The sequence below is a fragment of the Hyperolius riggenbachi genome, chromosome 10, assembly GCF_040937935.1.
Source record: "Hyperolius riggenbachi isolate aHypRig1 chromosome 10, aHypRig1.pri, whole genome shotgun sequence".
Lineage (NCBI taxonomy): Eukaryota > Metazoa > Chordata > Amphibia > Anura > Hyperoliidae > Hyperolius > Hyperolius riggenbachi.
This window is the reverse complement of record NC_090655.1, coordinates 132897592-132924292: the sequence shown is the minus strand read 5'-3', so window position 1 is coordinate 132924292 and position 26701 is coordinate 132897592. Positions and strand designations below refer to the sequence as shown.

The 26701-nt window shown below is 41.7% G+C and overlaps 1 protein-coding gene across 1 annotated transcript in view; it reads right to left on the bottom strand.

Annotated features, from left to right (window-relative positions):
* The window catches only part of LOC137536731 (collagen alpha-1(XIII) chain-like), a 269977-nt gene that overhangs the window by 139966 nt on the left and 103310 nt on the right, over positions 1 to 26701 (bottom strand). The window contains exons 13-15 of the mRNA XM_068258952.1: positions 13396 to 13512; positions 10766 to 10807; positions 8590 to 8616 (exon numbers count right to left, since the gene is read on the bottom strand). Of these exons, the coding sequence (XP_068115053.1) occupies positions 8590 to 8616; positions 10766 to 10807; positions 13396 to 13512 (186 nt within the window). The remainder of the gene's footprint in view (positions 1 to 8589; positions 8617 to 10765; positions 10808 to 13395; positions 13513 to 26701) is intronic.

Sequence of the window (26701 nt, the reverse complement as noted above, 5' to 3'; positions counted from 1 at the left end):
TTGCACCCCACTGTACGTAACCTCCTGAGCGGTATGCCCGACACTGTGTCAGGCAAGGAATTTTTGCTAAAAGCGGTATGACCGACACAGTGAAGGGCATGCCGCTCAGAAGGTTTTGCCCCTCATAGGAGTCCTCCAGTATAGATTAAATACCGTATGTTTTGGACAATAAGACGCTTCGGACTATAAGACGCACCTTGGTTTAGAGGGCAAATACCAGGGGAAAAAAATATACTAAACCTGGTGAGTCCATGGTGCCAGGGCGTCTTATGGACCTTCTGCTCCTAAACTGTCTCTATCTAAACTAGACTGCCCAGCTACACTAATCCCTACTGCCCTCCCAGCTACACCAACTGCCCTACACTGACCCTTGCTTCCCCACCACCTAGACTACGCTACTCTGCCACCACCATCTACACTAACTACAAATGCTATCTTCATTCACCTTGTAAAATTTGCACCCTAGCAATGAGGATATGTGGCATACTTGCAGATGAGGCATGCTGTCAGGAACACAGGAGCTGCATAATCTGGGCCCTGGATACATGAAGGACTTGCTGAAGCTGCACCACACCTCTCACAACCTCAGATCAAGTTCTATAAACTTGGTCACTCACAGAGTGCATCTCAAAAAATCTGGAGACAGAGCCTTCTGTCATGTTGCCCCTACTCTTTGGAACTCCCTGCCACACCCAGTAAAGACATCACCATCCCTGGAGCTATTCAAATCCAGATTGAAAAGCCACCTGTTTAGCCTGGTATTCCCGGACGTATAAAATTCTTCCTCTGTACCACGATGGTCTGAGCCATGCTTATGCACTTTGAGTCCTACGGGAGAAAGGCGCTTTACAAATGTTATTTGTTGTTGTTGTTGTAGGACTTCTTGGGGATGGCCGATGGTGCCTCTTATGAGTAGCTGTCCTGCCGAGGCTGATGCTAATGCTTAGGCTAGAAACCAAGGACCGGTGATCAATGGTGTCAGACATCAGTCAAAAAGCTACACAGGCAAGCCAGAACCTGCAGCTTGGGCTCAGAAGCACACAGCAGTTGCTTGTAGCCAGCGCAGCCAGGAGCTTCTGTTGTCCACAGCCCGCAGGACTGCCCCATTAGAGTCTCACGCTGGTTTCCTGGAAAGCCAGGTAGCCGGAAGTAGAGTGGACACTGCACGCTGGAGGCAGGATGTAGGACTCGTAGCACATGGCCACATAGATGCGGGCGTTTGCTGAGTCCTGCACCTGCTTGTCGGGGAGAAGTGAGCCAGGGAGCCAGGACCGAAGGGGACACGCGCTGGAGGCAGGATGCAGGACTCGTAGCATGTGGTTACATAGATGCGGGCGTCCGCTGAGTCCTGCACCGGCTTGTCGGGGAGAAGTGAGCCGGGGAGCCAGGACCGAAGAGGACACGCGTTGGAGGCAGGACTCGTAGCACGTGGCCACATAGATGCAGGCAAGTAGATGTACAGAGGCGCCAAAAGGATAAAATATGCTAAAATGTTTAAAATATTCGGGTGGCGGCGGTGGACCGGCCACTCAGAAATAGACTCGATGCTGTCGCTTAAGATAAAGACAATTTATTCACATACTCCATGAACAGAACCGCAACGCGTTTCACGGGTATATTCCCGCTTCCTCAGGCAATAAACAGACAGGAGTACACTGTAAAGACAGAGACAGATAGTGTGTCCTTAGACCAATGTATATGTGTGCTGATGATTTTTGGTGCATAGTTATTTTAACGTGAATAATGGGTAAACAATGCTGTGGTTAGAGGTATATTGGGAGAGGGGTGAGGGGCTGTGCGGAGATTGTTATAAGAGTTAAAAAGTGTAATGAAAAAATGGGGGGGGGGGGCACAGAAGGGGGGCGGGGAAGGGGGTGGGAACTATTAAGGGAGGGGGGGGTTAGGGAAAAATTAAGGGTGGCAAAACACAATGCAATCAGATGTAGTAAAATGCAGAAAAACAGACTCACCAGTACAGTCTCAAGGTCACGAATAGCGCCTCTGTACCAGTGAGTCTGGAGATCAAGGCTTATATACCTAAGAGTATATGGGTGGACCAATTGCATGGTTAATAAGGGGTGGGGGCTGTGTGATAGGCAGGTAATGTCTTTCTATGGGTGGGGAGGAGACAAGCTTGGGGGCGTGTTTGTGGGCCAATAGGAGCAGGGGACAGGTTATGTAACCTATGTTGGGCCAATAGGAGCAGGGGACAGGTTATGTAACCTAAGTTGGGCCAATAGCAAGAGGGGGTGTGGTTGTGTAACTTCGGGGAACAGAAAATAAACAAATGTGTACAAAGTGTATCTATTCAGAGGCTGAATAGAGTACTGGTCAAGGGCACAGCCTCTGGCACAGGAGACCAGGGTTCGAATCCCGGCCAGGGCCAGCACCTATTGTGTAAGGAGTTTAAGGCAAGACTGCCTAACAAATGTGTACAAAGTGTATCTATTCAGAGGCTGAATAGAGTACTGGTTAAGGGCACAGCCTCTGGCATAGGAGACCAGGGTTTGAATCCTGGCTAGGGTCAGCACCTATTTTGTAAGGAGTTTAAGGCAAGACTGCCTAATATTGCTGGGTGGTCTCCTGAGCACGTTCCAGTGGCTGCAGCTCCTGGGGCGTCTTAAATCTAACAAGAGAAAAGCGCTGTACAAATGTTTGTATTATTACCAGTACAAGATGCATGTTGCTGCCCCCAAGTGGTTATTTTTTAGACTGTTTGGGGAAAGAAGGTATCGATAACAAATAACATTCATTCTAACAGACATAAAGTGCATATTGGTGCATCTTTGTGCCCTAAAAGACTGTAGACATAAAGGACATAATTAATCATTGACATACAAAGAAATAATAAAAGTCTACATATAAAAAAATAAATATAAATAAATAAATACATCCATCAGAACAAGGCATAAAGGAAATTAAAATTCAACCGGTTCCTGATTAACTGCATAGAATAATAAAAATACTGATGATAATAACAACAATAATAATAACAGTAATAATAACAACAATGATAATAATAATAATAATAGTAATAACAACAAGAATAAGTAACAGATAAAAAGAGAGGACGGGATTAAAAAGAGAAACTGATCACTGTTAATGGGATGAACTAGTAAATTTTCTCCAGTACTTAATTGAGACCATCTGGAGTTAAAGTTTTGAGAATTTGGATCCAATACATTTCACGTTTCTTGAGGGAGTCAAAAGAATCTGAACGATTGTGCGGAATTGATTCGATGAATGTAATGCGGAATAATTCAGGATTACTGTCGTGGTAAGTGGAGAAATGGCGTGAAACACTGTGTAGGGAAAATTTGTTTAATATATTTCTTTTATGCTGTCCTACTCTACTTCTAGCTAGTTGGGTGGTTCTGCCAACATACTGCAGCTGGCACGGGCACGAGATTATATAGATAATATATTTTGATTCGCAGTTGATGACGTCCTTTATTTGATATTTAATGTTAGTGACCAGGGAGGAAAATGATGAGGTATTGAGAACAAATTGACAAGCTAGGCACCTTTTGTGGTTGCATGGTGCACTTCCTGGTATCTGGGTGGTGGGTGGACGCATGGTATTGGTCTGACTCTGGCGTAGTCTACTGGGGGCCAAAATGCTGCGGAGGTTAGGGGCGCGTTTGTAAGTAATGGCGGGTTTAGTGGGTATGATTGGTCGTAGGTGGGGGTCCTGGAGGAGGATCTCCCATCTCTTGTTTAAAATACTGCGAATGGACTGGTGTTGGTGACTGTATTTAGTGATGAACTGGGACATGTCTGAAGTCTTATTGTCAGCTGGTGGTGGTGATGGACCGTGGGTTTTGGCTTTGAGATATGCGTCTTTTAGAAGTTTTTTGGGGTATTGACGATCGGTGAATTTGGTTGTTAAGACTTTGGATTGACTATTATATTGTTGAACATCTGTACAATTCCGGTATATTCTTTTATACTGACTGTATGGAGTATTTTTGGTCCAGGGGCGGTGGTGAAAACTATGGTAGTGGATGTAGTTATTGGCATCAACCGGTTTGAAAAATGTTTTGGTTTTGATATGGTGTTGTTCAGTATATAGGACTAGGTCTAAAAATTCTATTGATACTGCGTCATGGTGAGAAGTGAACTGTAAGCCTGCGGGGTTGGTGTTAAGGTAGTCAAGGAATGAAGGGATAAGATCGGGGGAGAATGAGCTTCCCATGGAAACTCCACTGACTTGGTGGTAGGTATGGTCTTGGAATGTCCAAGTCAGTGGAGTTTCCATGGGAAGCTCATTCTCCCCTTCTTATGCTAATCTGGCCATGGGACTTCTTGAACATATTAAAATATACCACGACAACCCGTTCTCCAAAAATATCATCTTCTACAAAAGATATATAGATGATCTAGTGTTCATATGGAAAGGTACCCCCGATCTTATCCCTTCATTCCTTGACTACCTTAACACCAACCCCGCAGGCTTACAGTTCACTTCTCACCATGACGCAGTATCAATAGAATTTTTAGACCTAGTCCTATATACTTAACAACACCATATCAAAACCAAAACATTTTTCAAACCGGTTGATGCCAATAACTACATCCACTACCATAGTTTTCACCACCGCCCCTGGACCAAAAATACTCCATACAGTCAGTATAAAAGAATATACCGGAATTGTACTTATGTTCAACAATATAATAGTCAATCCAAAGTCTTAACAACCAAATTCACCGATCGTCAATACCCCAAAAAACTTCTAAAAGACACATATCTCAAAGCCAAAACCCACGGTCCATCACCACCACCAGCTGACAATAAGACTTCAGACATGCCCCGGTTCATCACTAAATACAGTCACCAACACCAGTCACCAGTCACCACCTACGACCAATCATACCCACTAAACCCGCCATTACTTACAAACGCGCCCCTAACCTCTGCAGCATTTTGGCCCCCAGTAGACTACGCCAGAGTCAGACCAATACCATGCGTCCACCCACCACCCAGATACCAGGAAGTGCACCATGCAACCACAAAAGGTGCCTAGCTTGTCAATTTGTTCTCAATACCTCATCATTTTCCTCCCTGGTCACTAAAATTAAATATCAAATAAAGGACGTCATCAACTGCGAATCAAAATATATTATCTATATAATCTCGTGCCCGTGCCAGCTGCAGTATGTTGGCAGAACCACCCAACTAGCTAGAAGTAGAGTAGGACAGCATAAAAGAAATATATTAAACAAATTTCCCCTACACGGTGTTTCACGCCATTTCTCCACTTACCACGACAGTAATCCTGAATTATTCCGCATTACATTCATCGAATCAATTCCGCACAATCGTTCAGATTCTTTTGACTCCCTCAAGGAACGTGAAATGTATTGGATCCAAATTCTCAAAACTTTAACTCCAGATGGTCTCAATGAAGTACTGGAGAAAATTTACTAGTTCATCCCATTAACAGCGATCAGTTTCTCTTTTTAATCCCGTCCTCTCTTTTTATCTGTTACTTATTCTTGTTGTTATTACTATTATTATTATTATTATCATTGTTGTTATTATTACTGTTATTATTATTGTTGTTATTATCATCATTATTTTTATTATTCTATGCAGTTAATCAGGAACCGGTTGAATTTTAATTTCCTTTATGCCTTGTTCTGATGGATGTATTTATTTATTTATATTTATTTTTTTATATGTAGACTTTTATTATTTCTTTGTATGTCAATGATTAATTATGTCCTTTATGTCTACAGTCTTTTAGGGCGCAAAGATGCACCAATATGCACTTTATGTCTGTTAGAATGAATGTTATTTGTTATCGATACCTTCTTTCCCCAAACAGTCTAAAAAATAACCACTTGGGGGCAGCAACATGCATCTTGTACTGGTAATAATCCAAACATTTGTACAGCGCTTTTCTCCTGTTAGATTTAAGACGCCCCAGGAGCTGCAGCCACTGGGACATGCTCAGGAGACCACCCAGCAATATTAGGCAGTCTTGCCTTAAACTCCTTACAAAATAGGTGCTGACCCTAGCCAGGATTCAAACCCTGGTCTCCTATGCCAGAGGCTGTGCCCTTAACCAGTACTCTATTCAGCCTCTGAATAGATACACTTTGTACACATTTGTTAGGCAGTCTTGCCTTAAACTCCTTACAAAATAGGTGCTGGCCCTGGCCGGGATTCGAACCCTGGTCTCCTGTGCCAGAGGCTGTGCCCTTGACCAGTACTCTATTCAGCCTCTGAATAGATACACTTTGTACACATTTGTTTATTTTCTGTTCCCCGAAGTTACACAACCACACCCCCTCTTCCTATTGGCCCAACTTAGGTTACATAACCTGTCCCCTGCTCCTATTGGCCCAACATAGGTTACATAACCTGTCCCCTGCTCCTATTGGCACACAAACACGCCCCCAAGCTTGTCTCCTCCCCACCCATAGAAAGACATTACCTGCCTATCACACAGCCCCCACCCCTTATTAACCATGCAATTGGTCCACCCATATACTCTTAGGTATATAAGCCTTGATCTCCAGACTCACTGGTACAGAGGCGCTATTCGTGACCTTGAGACTGTACTGGTGAGTCTGTTTTTCTGCATTTTACTACATCTGATAGCATTGTGTTTTGCCACCCTTAATTTTTCCCTAACCCCCCCCCCCCCCTTAATAGTTCCCCCCCTTCCCCGCCCCCTTCTGTGCCCCCCCCCCCCCCCGTTTTTTCACTACAATTTTTAACTCTTACAACAATCTCCGCACAGCCCCTCACCCCCTCTCCCAATATACCTCTAACCACAGCATTGTTTACCCATTATTCACGTTAAAATAACTATGCACCAAAAATCATCAGCACATATATACATTGGTCTAAGGACACGCTATCTGTCTCCGTCTTTACAGTGTACTTCTGTCTGTTTATTGCCTGAGGAAGCGGGAATATACCCGTGAAACGCGTTGCGGTTCTGTTCATGGAGTATGTGAATAAATTGTCTTTATCTTAAGCGACAGCATCGAGTCTATTTCTGAGTGGCCGGTCCACCACCGCCACCCGAATATTTTAAACATTTTAGCATATTTTATCCTTTTGGCGCCTCTGTACATCTACTTGTCAAGATATCCACCCTTGGTGGTTGGAAGGGTGACAAACCCTCTTTTCCTTCTTCAGAGATCGACATCTTAATCCTGAGTGGGGACAGGTCTAATCTCCCCACCTGCCTATATAGTGGTTGCCTAAACGGTAATCCATGTTTGTAAGTATAATACTTACTCCACATTAATTCTCCCTGATCCAATATATACTACACTATATTGGGCTCTCGGTTTCTCTGTTTTACATAGATGCAGGCGTCCACTAAGTCCTGCACCTGCTTGTCGGGGAGAAGTGAGCTGGGGAGCTAGGACCGAAGAGGACACGTGCTGGAGGCAGGATGCAGGACCAGTAGCACGTGGCCACATAGATGTGGGCGTCTGCTGAGTCCTGCACCTGCTTGTTGGGGAGAAGTGAGCCGGGGAGCCAGGACCGAAGAAGACATGCGCTGGAGGCAGGATGCAGGACTTGGAGCCCGCGGCAGCATTGATGCGGGTGTCCACTGAGTCCTGCACCTGCTTGTCAGGGAGAAGTGAGCCGGGAGCCAGGACCGAAGAGGACACGCGTTGGAGGCAGGATGCAGGACTCGTAGCACATGGCCACATAGATGTGGGCGTCTGCTGAGTCCTGCACCTGCTTGTCGGGGAGAAGTGAGCCGGGAGCCAGGACCGAAGAGGACACGCGTTGGAGGCAGGATGCAGGACTTGGAGACTGCGGCAGCATGGATGCGGGCGCCCGCGGAGGTCCTGCACCTGCTTGTGAAGGAAAAGGTAGTGGAAGAGCCGGGGGAGCCAGGACCAGAGAGGACACCGCACTGAAGGCAGGATGCAGGACTTGGAGCCCACAGCTGTATAGGTGAGAGCTTCCTCAGCATCCTGCAACTGCTTATGTGGGGACACCTTGGCTCACATTCGGACTATAAGATGCACTGAGTTTTCCCTCCCACTTTTGGAGGAGAAAAAGTGTGTCTTATAGTCCAAAAAATACGGGGATGTGGGGGGTTCAGGTCCATGTAGGCGGCAATAGGGCCACTAGTGTATGTCCCCCCAATCTCCCCCAATCCCCCCAGATCCAACCACTATATACATACCAAGCCTTGTTCCAGCGATGGCTGCAGCCTCTCCGCAGTCAGCACAGTTCCGGTATTTTCCCGTTATGGGGAGGATCGGGAATGACATCATCTATGCTGCATAAGTACCAAACTGAACTATAGTCAAATTGCATTCGGCCTGAATGCAATTTGACTATAGTTCAGTTTGGTGAGAGGCACAGACTCGCAATCTAAGGAAAAAGTTTATCAGTCAGTAAGTTGTATTTGTGGCCAGCATGAGGCATATTGTTTTATGCTAATGGTTGTGCTTCCCCTGGAGATTTGATTCATTGAAGAGACAAGATCAGGAATTCAGGGGATTTCTGATTATTTATGCTCATAAACATATGAAGAAGTAAATGAGTTTCTTTTCATCTTAGACTATAATCAATATACAGTATACTGTGTATAAACATGTTCTTACCTTGGGTCCCTGAGGTCCAGGCATGCCCTTAGAATAAAAAAAATGATTTATAAATGATAAAGGGAAAACAGTTATGTATATATGCTGAAACAAATAAAGCATCCATCTTTTTTACTTTGTTCTAAAGAACGATAAACACCATGCATATCGTGTGAGTATTTTAAATGAAACTACTAAGATGCAGTTTAAGTGTAGACTTTCAGCTTAAATTCAATTGGGTGAACAAAACGATTGCATAAAAGTGTGAGACAAATAAAGAATTTTTTAATACAATCCCTTCATTTCAGGGACTTTCACAAAATTTCCACTTTTTTGCTTTAATAAACTCCATGGTTGTGTTGGCGGTATGTTTTGGGTCATTGTCCATCTGTATCCTGAAATACCGCCCACTCAATTTGACTGCATTTATGTGGATTTGAGCAGACAGTATGTCTCTGAACACCTCAGAATTAATTTGGCTGCTTCTGTCTTTTGTCAAATCATCAATAATCACTAGTGTCCTAGTGCCACTAGCAGCCATGCACGCCCAAACCATCACAGTGCCTCCACTGTGTTTGTGTTTTACGGAGGATGTGGTATGCTTTGGATAATGAGCTGTTCCATGCCTTTTCCATGCTTTGGATATCAAGCTGTTCCATGCCTTCTCCATAATTTTTTCTTGCCATCATTCTGGTAGAGGTTGATCGTGGTTTCGTCTGTCCAATGAATGTTTTTTTCCAGAACTGTACTGGCTTTATTAGATGTTCTTTAGCAAAGCCCAATCTACACTTTCTATTCTTGAAGCTTTTGAGTGGCTTGCACCTTACAGTGCACCCTTTGTGTTTATTTAATACAGTCTTCTCTTTATGGAAGACTTGGATATTGATATGCCTACCCCCTGGAGAATGTTATTCACTTGGTTGGCTGTTGTGAAGGGGTTTCTCTTCATCATGGAAATGATTCTGCGATCATCCACCACAGTTGTCTTCCATGGACTTCCAGGTCTTTTTAATATAATCGGATCGGATGAAAATCTGTGCCGCCAAGTGCATGCCCAAACAACAATGCAACACATTTTGGGCTGAAATTGGTTGCATTAATTGGCCACACATGCTTTAAGATGTTGGCCCATCGTGGTAAGTCGGGTGTGTGGCGGGAATGGCTAGCGATATTAGTTTGTTTGTTAGACTTCCCATAAATGCTGCCGGCACATAGCACGCCGGCGTGTATGTGAAGTCACGCGCATGGCACACCGGCCGGCTTGTATAGGGAAGAGCGGTGCATGCGAAAGAGGACAGGCACCACAACACAAGACAGGTAATGTATAAATGCATATACACACATTTACACACATTTATACATTAGGGAATGGTGGTGTAGTGACGAATGCGGCGGGCTCGGCCAATTCACAAGAGATTTCATGCTGGAATTGATCGGGAATCGGCCTGCGGTATATGGGCAGCCGACAGATCTCTCTCTAATTGGATTCACTTAGAGAGAGATTTGTCTCTTGGTCAAATCTGCTCATCATCTAGGTGTATGGCTACCTTAATTGTGCGCGAATGCACCTATAGATATGAGTTGAGGCTCATAAAAGAGATGATTTGTAGCTAATCAGACAGTCTCATGATATGTGTATTGTTCCTTATCTGTTAGGCCCAGTGCACACCAAAACTGCTAGCAGATCCACAAAACGCTAGTGGTTTTGCGTGCGGATGACAGAGTTTAGTCCAGTGCACACCGGGCGGATCTTGAGGTTTTAAGCAAACCGCAAACGTGCAGCAAGAGGCCCGTTTGCGGTTTGCTAAAAACCTCAAACCGCCGGTGTGCACCAGCCCATAGAGATACATTAGCCATGCGGATGCGATTCGGCCGGCGGATCCGCCCGGTGTGCACTGGGCCTTAAATTAGATTATATATCCACAGTGGCAGTTATACATTCTCATGTCAGACACATTTTTATAGTCAACAGAGTCCCTGGTGCCACACAAATACAGATAGAGTCCTTTGATATTCTATAGCCAATACAGCTGTTGTGAATCCCATTCCTAAACCACCAGCTGACCGGCAGAAGTTATTGGGTGTTGCCAGTGCTTGGTTTAACTAGGATTATGAAGTTAACACTACACGGATGCATAAATACATACATACAATATGTCTTTATCTTTATTATAACATATCTTTCACAAAAACTTACTTTGCCATCTTTTCCAGGCTTACCCGTCTCACCTGGTCTTCCCTGTGGTTGAAAGAAACAATAGAATTATAAACACACCTGGTTAAACTGATTTATCTTCAGATTTTAAACTGTTCTCCTTCAGCCTGAGACTAGCACATGGACGGGCGCAACATCAAAGTTTCTCAAGGTCTTTTTTTAGTTTGATTTTCTGCTGAGAGGAGGATCATTACAAGTTAGAGTGTTACTTCCTCTGCCTGGTATTTAACATGAGTCTAGAGTGGAGGAAATAACATTGGTGTCAGCCAGTGACACATATGTTTGGATAATGATCACCCAGATAAAGAAGGAGTCAACATAAGAAGACAGATTTGTCCATTTTCCTTCCACTCGCTATTACAAGCTGATCTAGCAATATGGATTGTGGGATACACCAGACAAAATAAAATGTATATATAAAAAAAAAAATAAAAAAAAATAAAAAAAATATATATATATACACACACACACACACACACACACACACAGACTGGGTTGTTGAAATAGCATTGTAATTGGTCATGCTCGGGCATTGGCTGGTTGCAAGACCGATCGACTGCCACTGTACACACATAACAATTATCTGCAAAAACGGCCGTTATCAGCCGTTTTGTCCAATGATTATCGCATGTGTGTATGCTCCGTAACAGCAGTCACATGCAATTACCCACAGCAAGAACTAGGGGTGGACAATGAGATGCAAATTATTTAGAGTTAATGTAAGATTATGCAAATTGTGTATGCACATATGTGCAGCTTGCAAATGGACCAAATGAATGCAGCAGAGGGAAAATTGGTGCATTTTAAAGCTTTAAACTGCGTAAATTTGAATAATGCTGCATCTCATTGACCATCACTAGCAAGAACCAATTCTTTCTAAAATCACGACAGTCGGGATTGATAACAAACTGTTTTCATATGTCTGCAGTGGCACAAGAGCTATATTATTGGCTTTTCAGTGAATGTACTATATTACATGAACCAGGTAAGGGTCACGCCACCCTCTAGTAATTGAAAAATACAGTTCAGGGTAGCTGATTCTCTCATTCTCTCTAGTGTTGAGCCTTGGGATGATTACAAGATGAACTTGCATGTAAAAATACCCCTTTTCCTCCTTCTGTGCTACATACAATTCTGTATCCCTGAATTTTTCGGAATAACACAAGTAATCTCATTTCATTAATAAGACCACAAAAATGACTGTTCATTTTTTTTTACTCTTTTGCATGTATGTTTTTGAATTTCAGTCTCCATATGTTGCCTTTAAAATCAGTCCATATGAGCTGAAGAAAGAAATTTCTGTAATGAATTTGTAAGCTCCTAGGCAAAATGTGGTGATGCCCAAAAAATCCCATTAACTCTGTTTACAAGAAATGGTGCCCACAAGCATGCCCATGCACAGCACATCAAGCATTGACTAATCATTCTCCAACCCTTGCTGAGGCCTGACATGAGCTAGGCTGTAGTGAGCACCAGGAGATAACAGGTAATGCTGCTTTATAGCACATAGTTTGCATGTAAGATCTTTAGATAATGCTGGAACCTCTTATCATCTTAATAAAATATGAATATTTTTGCAGGGCTCGGTTGGTGGCATGGGGAAGTAGGTGGCAGAATTAGGAGGGGCTGGGATGTGTTTTACTGCTGTTTAATATGTATGCATGCACCCTGTGTGGTCAAACATGTTCAAAATATCATGATATACTTGCAATACTGTGGAATCATGCACAAGCATACACATTATTCATTGCAAAGGAAGGAGATTACTTATTTGCAACCTGTCTTTGTTTTCTGACATATGTTCAAATAAACATGATCACAACTGTATATACAGCTGAAGAATATGACCAGTCTTCCAAAACATATCATCATGAAAACGCTTTAGTTGGCTATTTGGCCTTTAGATTGTACGCTCGCAAGGGCAGGGTCCTCCTCCTAATGTTTACTGTTTTTGTCGCAATATTTGTGCTGCTTGAGACTCTGCTGTACATTTTTTGGTTGTATCTATGTTCCCCTTGTCGTCTTATTGTGCTTTGTAAAGCGCTGCAGAATATGTCGGCACTATATAAATAAAAAATGAAAAAAATAATAATAATAAAAACATATAATCTTCACCTATGTATTTCTCTTGGTAGATACAGTGCAAATCAATTATTTAAGCATGAATCTTGGTTGTGAAAGTGTTCTATTTATTTTTATCTATTTAATTTTTTGCTTGGACTATTTTTACTTTTTTTGTTTTATTTTGGCTCAGAATTTTTTCATAGAGCGACTGATGTTTTTCCCTTCTTTGTTCTGGCACTTCTGGTTCCAAACTAAGCTAATGCACATTCTTTTTTTGTGCCATAGTCTTATGAATAACTTGTGTTTGTTGGTGTTGGAGAGTTAAGGTTTGATGCTCAACCATCTATAAACTAAGGTGCAGGATTAAAATGGTAAAATATGCAACATAAAGCTTACATAAAAGGACATAAATGATAAATTAAAACAAAGCCATTGCATTGAAACTTAAGAAAGATCAGAAAGTGGCCTACTTGTGATATATAACACTTAATGTGGCCTTCACCAATCTACACACCGGGAAGCCTGGAGAAAGGAGTTGTCAAACTTACAGCTGGTCCGATAACCCCTGGCAATCCTGGGTCTCCTGGAGGTCCTGAAGGCCCAGGTGGTCCAGGTGGGCCTGGTAACCCTGGTGAACCTTGGATTCCAGCCTGACCCTGTTCACCCTAATTTTGAGAAAGAAACACAAGGAAAAAAATGTAAATGAGTACTTTGCAATCCTGCATGTAAAGCCCTTCTCCAGGTAAGAAGATATGCTTATTATCCCCACTTCTTGCTCACACCAGGATGACAAGTGACTTCTTTTTTTTAAAGTTACAAATTACTTCTTTGGCAGCCATTAAAGCAGTGGTCATGTGACCTTCAGTCCATTTCTCTGAAAGATGAAAGTGAAAGATGCCATGTCCATTCTTCTCTATGGAGAAGGCCAGGCATAGAAATTCACAGAATAGTGTTGTGCTTGCTATTTTATAGCACTAAAAAAGGAGCAGAGAGTAGTAACATATCCACTATTTTAAGGGCTGCAAGAAAAAAAAGACTGTTTCAGTTTTAAAAAAAGACAAAAAAAATTCACCTATCCTCCTGGAATAAATGGGCATTTAGCAAACAGGTGAATATATTTTCTTGCCTGGAATTGGACGTAAAGTGTGAAACTTAGCATTAAGCAAGAGAGCGCAAACACCATTACTGAATCAGCAAGCTTTCATTCAGGTTAGTATGCATACAACATCAAGGGGTTTCCTATAACTCAGTTTATAAATTGATAGGTTTTTTTTATGAATCTTCTGTTTTTATGTGTAAAAGGACATTTTGTCTTCTGACTAAACACGTTTCTAGCTAAACACTTGGGATTAGCTAAACTAATTGGGATTAAATGTTTACTCACACTGTATATGCAGCACTGTACAGAGGTACGTAGTATTATTGAAATTCAACATTTGCTTTTGCTATAGTTGCTTATTTGTTATTATATGCAAAGACAGGGAAAGGTCACAACCATTTTGGAGTACAGTACAGTCACACACTGAAAGTGATCTTAGGAATTCGGCTCTTGTAACTTGGTTTAAATCTCTAATAATTGCATAATCCTTTTGTCCTACTTTTCTATTTGCAGGCTTTGCGGCTCCTTTCTAATGACAAAAGCCCCACCTCCCCACCAACCACGATTTCTTAGCAGGATGACATTCCTTCTATAAATATTCTGCCCTGACATTCGATGTTCCTGAGCGAAAGGCTGCATTTAGAGCTGGGATTATGAGAGCTGCTGGTCGGACAGTTCCTCCTCAGCAGTATGTTCTGCAGTACATTACCACCATTGTTTATAGAAAAACAGCATAGTGTTGTGTATGGAATCCAAGTCATGTGTGTTTCTTGGGAAAATATAATTTATGGCCACTTGCTTTCCTGTTTCTCCATCATTAAGGTAGTCGTTAAGGTAAACCCTTGAGAATGCAAAGATGGAATCTACAGATAGTTTATTGTTTTTAAAGATGAACTGTACTGTGCTGTGATTGTATTCAGCCTTTACATCCAGTACCTAACTGGCTGCATTATTGTTCAAGCTGTGTGAATGAATAACTGGTCACTAAATCACAGGAAAAGGTAGACAGCCTAAGACAGGGGTGTCCAAACTTTTTAGGCCAAGGGCCATATCACCTTTCTTGAAAGTGCTAGGGGTCCGAACTAGTGCAATTAGATAGAATTTTTTCTCATTAGGTATACTGCCTGTCACATTTTGTCAAATAAAACATTTCCAAGGCAATAGCCCATATACCATGTGCAGTTAGCACAGTGGCAGCTGCTAATCAGTGGCTGTTACTGCTGCTGGCACAGTGACAGTGGCAGCTGCTAATCAGTGGCTGTTACCGCTGATGGCCCCAGCATGCGGCACTGCAATTACGGCCTGTGGGCTGTATGTAACTGACAACTGTAGAGAGTTTGGGGGGGGGGGGCATCAAAAATAGCTCAGCGGGCCACATTTGGCCACCACGCTGGACTTTGGTTATGCCTGGCCTAAGAGCTTGCACCTTTAAAAAGCAGCAGTAGCCACCCCCACAATTCTGTGGTGGTACATTCTCTTTTACATCTGACCCATAGCTATCCACTTAACACCAAACTATAAGCTCTCAAGGTCAGGGCACTCTCCCATATTGGACCTAACTCAATTCATTATTTCTCCTACATTTCCTCATAGGAGATCATTTTTCATCTTCTGTTTAAAATAACTGTTTAGCACTCTGCAATTTTAATGTTTAAAATATAAATTGTCGCTTCACATTTCAAGGCCTATCTCCAGGCACAGATCTGAAAGTACCATCAGTTTAGTAATCAGAGCACTCAAATGTTATCTGTCTTTGCGTAAAATTAGGCCCGGTTCACATTAGCGGTTGTTTGCCAAACGGACCGGATGACCTGACCGGATCCGGACCGGATCCGGATCGGAACCGTACGGTTCTGATCCGGATCCGATCCGGATCCGGTCAGGTTGCATCAGGTGGTAATCAGGATGCGATCCGGATCCGTTTGGCAAAATATACGTAAAAAAAAAAAAAATGTTGGAGTCTGGGAGGTCAGCAGAAGGGGGATCTGTGGAATCAGGCCCTCTGCTGTTTAGCACTCACCTCCACCTCCGACATGCTGCCAACATCCTGCCAACACCTCCAGCTCGTGCTGCTCCACTCCAAAATGCTTGCCCATGTGTCCCCAGCCAATATCGCCGCAAAAATCCGCATAGGAAGTGGGGTAGAAGATCCGGATTTCTCAGCCAGTGTGTTGTGCGGCCTCCGGTTCCCATTTGTTTGTATTGGCCGGATGGTGCAGTCCGGCTCCGCCCCGGATACGGCTGCCGGAGGGGCCGGATGAAAAAATAGCGCATGTTGGAACGGAGGCCGGAGTCCGGATCCGGCCCGGATCCGGTCCGGCTCCGGTTCTGCAGAACGGACCCATGTGAACGGACGCATAGGCTTTAATTGCTATGCCGATCGTCCGTTCCGTCCGTTCTGCAGGTGGTGCGGCTCCGGCACGGCGATTCCGGAGGGCCACCGCAAGTGTGAACCGGGCCTAAGGATCCTGCTCTTAAAAAACCTTTTTACACTTGGAACAGATGAAGCTGAGTTCAGGGAGTTTTAGGCTCTCTGGGTATGGCTGGCTATGTTCAGACTGCAAGGGCGTTGTTTGTATACATAATTTATACTATATGGTAATTAATAAAAATAACAATGCCGTCAAAGAAAACATCCAGCGTAATTGTTAATAGTGCAGCAGAGACATCTGCAATATTTCCTTTTTTCCCATTAGTCTTGGAGTTACAGCGTTAGTTACATGACTGTAGCCTTGGCTAACTGGCACAAAATGAAAAAGAATCTTTTTAAATCTGTCACAGACCACAGTAAAATATTTGAATAGGATAAAAAGGGTCGGTATCCCCCTTGGAGATATTTGATTCCTATCCTATATTTAAAGGATACCCGATGTGACATGATAAGATAGACATGGGTATGTACAGTGCCTAGCACACAAATAACTATGCTGTGTTCCTTTTTTTTCTTTCTCTGCCTGAAAGCGTTAAATATCCGGTATGTAAGTGGCTGACTCAGTCCTGACTCAGACAGGAAGTGACTACACTGTGACCCTCACTGATAAGAAATTCCCCTTTTTATCTCTTTCTTGCTCTCAGAAGCCATTTTCTGCTGGGAAAGTGTTTTATAGTTGGAATTTCTTATCAGTGAGGGTCACACTGTAGTCTCTTCCTATCTGAGTGAGGACTGAGTCAGCCACTTACATACCTGATATTTAACTCTTTCAGTTAGAGAAAGAAAAAATGGAACACTGCATAGTTATTTGTGTGCTAGGCACTGTACATACACATGTCTATCTCATCATGTCACCTCGGGTATCCTTTAAGCAATGGATACAGTCATGTAAAGAAACTTACAGTATTTAAAATAACGTATTAAAAATGGCTAATCTGGGTCTGTTTCTTCCTTCCCTTCCCTATTATATATTAAGCAAATGGATTCAGGTCTGCTTTAAGCTGCTTGATAATGAAAGCTCAAGTTTTGCCTGAACTGCTCATGAAGATGTCATTATAAAGGGATGAGAGGGATCTGTTTTGCTAAAAATGAAACTGCCCCGGGGTGTTTGAAGGATGCAGACCGCAGCAGAAAGGGTGAGATTACCCAAGTCACTGCCTCTTGCTGCTGTGTTGCATGCTGAGCTCAGCTGCAGATTCCCCTATTGGCTGTGAAGGCGAAAGTGTCAGGAAGATGGAGGACAGCACACATCACAGCAGCAAGAAGTGGCGACATGGGTAAGGTAACCTTCTCTGCTCCGGCCCGCACAATTCTGCACTTTGGGAAACATTTTGGCAAAAGTAGAACACAAAATGATGCAGCTTGAAAATGGACCACTCAAATCCTGCTGAGGTGGAATTGGATTGGTTCATTTTGAAGCTGCATACATTTGCATACAGGTTTTGCCTAATCCTGCATCAACTGGGAATTATTTACATCTCATTGACCATCACTGACTATAAATAGATATTCATATTCGGAGCTGAAATTCAAAACTAAACCTCAAGGACAGACCATATGTGTAATAATGATGATTGCATTAATAATTATACTCTTGACATTAAATATTATTGCCTTACTATTTCATAGGAAAGTACAATAAAACATGGGACAAAGATAAATGAGCATGTGTTATACTGCTCGAAGCCCCAGGCTATGTGGCCTTCCCATAACTTTTTTGCTTCTATGGAACTCTCTCCTTTTCTTATAGTTTCTCAGCCTCGCTCTCTATATGGCTCTGCTCCATTTTCTGCATATATATTCAGTATTGTGTATTTTTAGAAGCCTATTACTAGCAAAGAGCATAGAATATTTTCAGCTGACATTGTGGTACACCAATAAATTTCCAAGGTGACAGAGTAATCTGGAGGGCTGTTTGGTATCAGACCTCATTATTCTAACACATGGTCTGATCTGCAACAAAGGAATTATGCATTGGCTTGTGACTGTACTAATCCAGAGCTATTGTCAGCCATCCAGTGACATCACTTCAGGAACCTTACACGACTCACAGAATGCAAATGCTAGATAACAGGGTGTATTTATAAAATTATTCTCATTATGATAGTATGTGGGCACACAAACCTCCCCTGGGCTATTTAATAAGGCAGTGTAGAGCCCAATGACAGTGTGCAAGATGCAACAACCTATAAAAACACTAACCTAGTTACAATACACTGCGATGTGATTGGCTACTATAAATTACTGCATTTCTCACAGTGTCACTGCACACATCAATGTGTGAATATTTCTTAGGCTTGGTTCCCACTTGGGTGCCTAGTGCCATGGATGCTGACAGCCCATATGTGTCACCTTTCACAGAAGGAAACACCCACAGAGCAACCATTCAGACATATCATTTGCATTGGACATGTCATAATAGCATATATAATTGTTATTTTATGCAGCATCATTTATTTTTAGCACTAGATGTTTAAAGAAAAAGTAGAGCTAATCCTGAGATATTGCCTATAATTCCAGTTACTTTCCCTAATTCATTTCAAGGACCATTATAGTAGATACATGTCTAGAATGCCACTTTTCAGTACATGACAGCCCCTTGAGCTGCTGACTGGCACTGTCACTCTTTACTTGGTCTCCCCCATTCTGCACACAGCTGCTGCCCTGTCAGTTACAGAAGCTCTCTGTGTTAGGCTGGTGGAAGAGACCAAATTAAAGGACAACTATAGTCGATAAAATAAAGGACTCTTTACTACATGTGTGCAGGGTTTATGGTGCTATCTGGTCATTCTCTCAATTAGGTAGGAACCATATAGGCATTCCCACCCTCTTGTTTGAGTGCAGAATGCTGACCACAAAGCACAAACTGCATTGGGATATTTGAATTTTCTTCTCTCTCATTGGTCCAGGCAAAAGACTCAATGGGATTTCTTGATTAGAAATTTGAATAAGCCATGGCTAAAAAATAAAATTTGAATTTCCTTCCAGAGATAATTTGAATTTGCCTTTAGGGATTGGTTCATTGGTTCATTCATCTGGACCAATGGTCATGGCCTCGGGTCAGCAGATGCTGGGGAAGAGACAAATATAAATGCTGAGTTGACATTTTGCAATGAAACAGGGCAATTACAGACGAGGAACAGAATACACAGATGAACTTCATAAGATAGAGAAATGGGAAAAAAACATGAATTATAATACTGTATTTTAATAAACTGTTACATTTTTAACCCTTTGTGTAAATGAGCTATTCACATGGGTGTGGGTGGCTATTTCCTGAATTAAGTGGCTAATTAAATAGCATCATAAGCCATATTCTAATAGTCTATCACCCTCACAATCTAGTGGGGTGGCCATGGACAAAGGGAAAAGAGACATTTGTCTCTTAAAGTGGACCTGAACTCAGAACCTTCTCTCTGCTCTAAAAGATAGGCAACAGCATAAAAACCTTTATACAAAAACTTTTTTTGCTACAGCTGATACAAATCCTAAAATAAATCTGAACTGTTTCAACTTCCTTATTCATGGAGGCAGACATATTGTTAACAGCCTGTGCTTTAAAATGGCCTTATCTGCCTTCTCTGCCCTAGGCAGTCATGTGACACAGGGGAGAAATCAGATTACAATTTGTGATTATACACAAATGAAGGGGGATTAACCAGGCTAAACTCTCTAAACACATACAGGGTGCATTCCTCTATGTATTTCTTCAGTCCTGTGCACGAGTCTGAACTCATGCACAGGACTGAAGAAATACATAGAGGAATGCACCCTGTATGTATTTAGAGAGTTTAGCTTGTTTAATTCCCCTTCATTTGTGTATAATCACTTTAACATCGGGACAAGAGTGCTTTGCATGCATGTATAAGGGAATGGTGATAGGTGATGCTCCTCCCTCCTTAGAAGATACCCCCTCCAATGTATAAAGCCATGTGTGCTTATGACTTAGGGGGCAGGACCTCATATATTCTGGCTTTTATCTCCTGGCCACTCAATCTACATGGTTCATCAAGGGTTTAATAAAGCCACGAGGGATGAGGTACTATGCCTCATTTAAAGCAATATAGTACTTATTTGCGTTTGAAGGGCCATTTTGCAAACATTTTTCCTAACAAAATCCATACTTACAAACTGCATATTGAGCTTTTTTTTGATAATCACTGTACCCATAGCCTGGATCGTAAAGTTTTGTAACAGTGAACAGGGATCATAATTACTTTGCTAACTGGTGAAGTAACTTCATGGTCATGCATGAGCATACTTGCTTCCCATTCTTCACAGTTGTGCATGTTTGTTTGCTTATTTGTTCTCTAATTGGGGCTCATCACTGCTTTATGCATTTATAGTAAATCAAACCCTTAATCATTTAAAGGACAACGGAAGTGAGAGGTATATGGAGGCTGCCATATTTATTTCCTTTTTAGTAACACCAGTTGCCTGGATATCTTGCTAATCCTTTGCCTCTAATGCTACGTACACACATGCGACAACGATCGTTCGTTGAGAACGACGAACGAACTTTTAATTGATGAAAGAACGACCTAAGTAAAGATAGTTTTAAAAGGTGTGTAACGATCTGATTGTTAGAACGAACGTTACATCACGTAAAGCAACTATTGAGCCTGCGCATAAAAATGAGAAGTTTCACAGAGAAATAGTGAAATGCGCATGTCAAGCCTAGTACGAACGACCGTTTCCAACGATGTACTACTTTTGCAAACGATCGTCGTTGGTTAAAATCCGCCGAGACAGAACTTTCTTTTGTAACGATTTGGCTTGTTCGTCGTTTGCCTTAATAGTCGTTAGTTCATTTTTTGTAACGATCGTCGTTGGTAAAGATCGGGGAACGATCGTTACAAACGACTATAGTCGCATGTGTGTACGCACCTTAATACTTTTAGCCATAGACCCTGAATAAGCATATGCAGATCAGTTGTATCTGACATTATTGTCAGATCTCACCAAATTAGCTAAATGCTTGTTTCTGGTTTTAATCAGACACTACTACAGCTGAATAGACCAGCTGGTATTGTTTTAAAGGAAATAAATATGGCAGACTACATATTCTTTTCTCTTCAGTTGACCTTTAAAGTGAACCTGAGATGGTTCAGTAGCACTTATTCATACTTACCTGGGGCTTCCTCCAGCCGCATGAGCATCGTGGCCTCCCTCGCCATCTTTTTCGCTCCCCTGTTAAGTCCCTGTGCAGTAGTACTGGGCAGGCACAGAACGCTCCAGGGGGCATGGGGCGCACACGACCGAGCCGCGCATGCGCAATAGTCCTCGACTGGTGGCAACTGACTGGATTACTAGGAGTCGTAGTGGGAGAATGGAGGGACTGAAGAAGATGGCAAGGGAAGCCATGGAGCTTACGGGACTGGAGGAAGCCCCAAATAAGTATAAATAAGTGCCAGTGTGCCCTCTCTGGTACACTTTAAGGATTATTAAATGAAAGACAATAGGCATAGTTGAAAACATTTCTCTATAATGGTCCTTTAAATGAAACTTGATAGAAGTCTTTGGGTGTCTAAGCTTCTGCTCCTTAATCACTGCAATTTTCATCACTTGAGTCTTTGTCATTCATTCCCACTATATCTTTAGTGAAATTTCCCAAATATATCATTTGATTTGTTTGTTGAATACCAATATTATGCAACTTTTTTTGATTTACAGTAGAAAAATAAAACAATGACAAGAGCAACCTAAATAGGAACTGCAGCTGCAGGGACCCCTTTTTCCAATAGGCTGTCTGATTGGGTGAAATGGAAAAGGTGTTTGTACACAATGAATGCTTGGTAATATACCCAATGAAGATTTGGACGCATTAAACTAGCTGTTTTCTTAATACTATTTAACATTAGATTACAAATTGTGTTAATTAGCAAGGGGAACACATGGGGATTTGCCAGTTAAAAGCAAAATATCACAAACAAGAATAGTGCTCTTTGAACTTCTCATGCACACTCTTTAAGGATCATTGTTTAATTAGAATCAATTAAACAACATAGGCAATTAAAACATCATAAGCACCAAATGCATAAATACAAACTGTTCAAGTCAATAAGAAACCCTTTGGGAAGCAAGTCAGTGCATGAGCCACAATGCCAAGCAAATAGAGTGTACCTGGAAGATGCGCTTTCTTACGATGGTTGGCTGAACCGCCCGCACTGTATTAATCATAGCAGGCAACAGCTGAAGGGTGACACCAGACAGGAAATTCCCAGTGCAAAGGGGTGAGGATACAGTGCAAGGTAGCCCAGCAAAGTGTGACAAGTCAGAAGATCAGACAAGACAAAAGAAGAACAGAAAAAGGATAACAGAGAGTTTTACAGTGAAATAGTATAAAGGAGGATTCTAAACAATGATCCATGGGAGAACATTCAGGTACTGCCCTCTAAAGCCAAGCTTTATTCACAGCTAGCTTATGAAATATTCTACAATTCATTTGAAGGATACAATTAATAACATTATTTGCTTCCAATACATTCATGGTAATGCTTGCTAGCTGCAATGACACCTGCATGGCTTTGATTTGAGATGGAACACAGAAGCTTTCACATAAAGTACGATAAACCTTTTGATGGTGGTTATTGGTTTTGTAATTAACAAACAGCCAATGCAATGAACCTTGTGCATCAAGTGTCTGAACTTATCTGCTGCTCATAGCAAGCAGTGAGATTTCAGCTGCAATGATCAAAGTCTAATAATAGATGAAAAATTGATGTATTCAATCTATGTGACTAATTTAGGTCTTTTATAGCGAAGAGCATGAATTCCAACATTGGTCAAATTAGTTGCTTCACAGGAAGGGGAATATGGGCTTGAAGTTTAATTACCTTGCAGCCTGATTACATAATTAAGCTGTAAGATATACATCATCTCATTTGAATCTGATTAGTTCTGTGCAAAGTTCTAACTTAGCTCACAGGAGTTGTGCTAATTGTAGAAATAAAACAAACAAAAACAAAAATCTGATACTGCTTGCTAAAATTTCACCACGCATCTCTACTCTTCAGCTCAATCCTAGCATTCTTATGGTGTTTTTTTTTTTACAAAAGTTAAACTGTAGTGAAGCAGATAGAGATGTGTTTTTTTAGGCTTGGTTCAGACGGAGGGCTGGTGGTGGTTCATTTAGCTGACGCTAGACACTATTCTGCTAACACGCATCAGTTCGCAACAGTTGCCTTTGTTCTGTCTTTGTGTTGCATTTTTAGCCCCTACAGGGACACATAACCACAAACACAGCCTATACTGGAGACTACAAGTAGTGTCCAAGTCAAGTAAAGAGGACGATATCCTCTGCAACGTTTACCCAAATGACAACAACTGCTGTCACCATTGTTAAAACGCTTCTCTTCATTTGATTTGAACCACAAACCATCCCTTTTAAATGATGATTTAGTCAGCCAGCAAAAAGGTTGTGTTTCCTGCCTGTCTAAACCATAGCTTAAGCATCCAGGATTACATTTTCAAGGGGAACTTTTGTTTTTATTAGTTAATTTAGCATTTTTTTAGGAACTTGCAAAATCTTACAGCTACAATGATTGTCAACATTTGCATTATTTAGAGAACAGAAAATGCTTCACAATTTTATACTATGGTGTAGAGGGCTTTGCTGTATCATAACTATCACCAACTAACATTTTTTTTTTTGTAACATTCTCTAGGGTAGCAAAGAAGCATTGTAAAAATGATATTTTTTACTGGCCATCTAAAGAAAACTTTTATAATGCTAGCTTTGAGAAATCTACCCTTTCTTTGGGCTGATATATAGAACACTGTATACAGATAACATTCAAGTAACATTGGTGTATTCACAAAACCCCATTAAATATTATGTATGCAGATAGCACATGTAAAGTTTACAGGACTTTACATAAACTATGTAATGCGTGTTATACATTCAATGTCTACGCTGTTTATATAACCTACATAACACAGACGTTGCATTTATAAGGGGAGTTATGCTCTGCTTGCATCACACACATTATATAATTTACGTAATGCACTCCCTTGATCCTGATATATTTGGCTCAAGACAACTGAGTCAATATACTAAAACGGCAATAAACAGTGAGGAACTATAGTGTACGGTAAGTAGAATCCCAATCATATCATTTACAACCCAAAAAAAGTCTACAACTGCATATGCAATGCGACATTTTGAATTTATTAACTATTCATCATCCATGGGTTCATGTGCCCTAGACAATGGCCTTAGTATTTGCCAGAGATAGCAGGAGATGTGACTGCAATCTCAGATAAATACCAGGTCCCAGAGGGACCTACTAGGGGCCCTTCATCATCCATCTTATCTGCTTTTCATTGGTGCTAGGCTGGTGATGAACCCCCCATATGTGAATTGAATAGTAATTATCCTGAACAAACTGTTTTCTTATTCTGATTACACCTCTCTGACACTGCAGGTGTCCTTGGTAAGATTTTTAGGCTCCATATCTAGAGCATTCTTGGGGGCCCAAGTGAAACTCGCACTGGGCCACTGACAAATACCATAATAGTATATATTTGTAATTTTATCTTAAAGAGTAATTGACCCCATATCCAGGGATGCATGTTGGGGAACAGCAGGAGAAGGCATATGAGTCCATGGCCCCCATACCCAAAACCATATCAGGGTTTTAAATACTGAACGTGTGTGTGTGTGTGTGTGTGTGTGTGTGTCTGTGTGTGTGTGTGGGGGGGGGGGGGGGAGGGGACTTCTCCCTTGCAAGGTATCCTTGGTTCAATATTGAGAGATAAAAGGCTCCTTTTAATCTCCATGACCCCAAAATGAAGTGGGGGGAGGCAATAGAATACGGAGGGAGGATCATCTGGTCACACAAATGTTTTTACCTCTTACTGATTCATAAATGATTGAATAGAGAAGAGAAAAAACAAAGCTTTCTATGCAATAAAATGTACATTGCTGGTTTCAAGATATGTTTTATTAGAATCCAGCAGCATTTCATGTCAGATTTGTTTTCTTCAAGCATATTGTACTTAGCAGTATGCTTCACTGGTACCGTAATCACGCACATCGTCCGGTAAACCCACAGCATGCTACATGTCATTCCTAATGCACTGATGTGAATATAACATTGCAATATAAGTGCATTGGCATTGTTTATAAGGTTATCTGTATTCAGTGCCTTTGATCAGAAGAGCAGAGCAGAAATACTCTGGGCACAGTCTTGTACCATGTAGCACGTTATATGCTATATTGTATGCACATGCTCTGTTAGAACCTCGTTTATGGCCTTGTTAGTTGGAAAATACTCATCTGTCTGGTCTGCAAAAAACAAAAACAAACATGCAATAAACTGAGTTTCACGTTTCACCCTAATGTGGTTTGTTACAGCATTGAGGCCCGGTTCACACTGGCAATTAGTGGCAAACGGATCCGTGACAATGGATCTGATTACTGGTCGATCGGATCCATTGTAACTCCATTGCTGTTCAGCTGCTTCCGTTCCGTTTCCCCACATCCCCACCAGACCTCCACCCCCAAAGTGTATTTTGCTGGCTAGAACAGTCCGTTTCTTCAGCAGTGTGAAGAAATGTTCAGTTTTCTCATTGCCTTCAATGCAGAGCTTCAGCTTCTGTTTCCGTTTCGCTAGGCTCAGCTGTCCGGAAAAATTGCTGCAGAAGGAAAGTTGCCGTCCATTCAGCAGATCGTGCGATATGGATCCGTTCGAACGGATGGATGTGAATGGATCCATAGGTTAACATTGGATCCATTTGCATCTGTTAGTATTCGTTCCATTTCAATCCACGAATGGACCATTTTTTACCGCCAGTGTGAACCGGGCCTAACTTCATGTTGAATGGTATATTGCATGTTACTTTTCTGCAAACTTTTTTTTGTGAATTAATTACAAGTATCATCACTGTTCATCTATGGTTTTGTAGACATGCTGAAGTATGCTTCTATGATAATAATCTACAGAACACCTCTAAATTTCTATTTTCACATGCCTTTTGTTTCATTTATGAAGTGAGGACTGTTCATATCTAGAGGTAGATGATCAACTCAAATGTATGTTCATAGCCCATGTGCAGCCAAACACCTGCTGCCAGGTGAGAGAGAACAATGGAAATGGTGAGGTGCTTTAGTAACATGTGTTGTCATCTTTGCAATGCATGTTGCTATCCTAGAGGGAATACTTGTATTTTAATTGTGAGTCCACTTTCATGGAAAAAATAAAGTTACTTTTTCATAACTAGCTTAAAAAGAAAACCTGAATCTGCTGTTTATTGGTTAATGTTAAAGAGACACTGAAGCGAAAAAATAATATGATATTATTGACATGAATTGGTTGTGTAT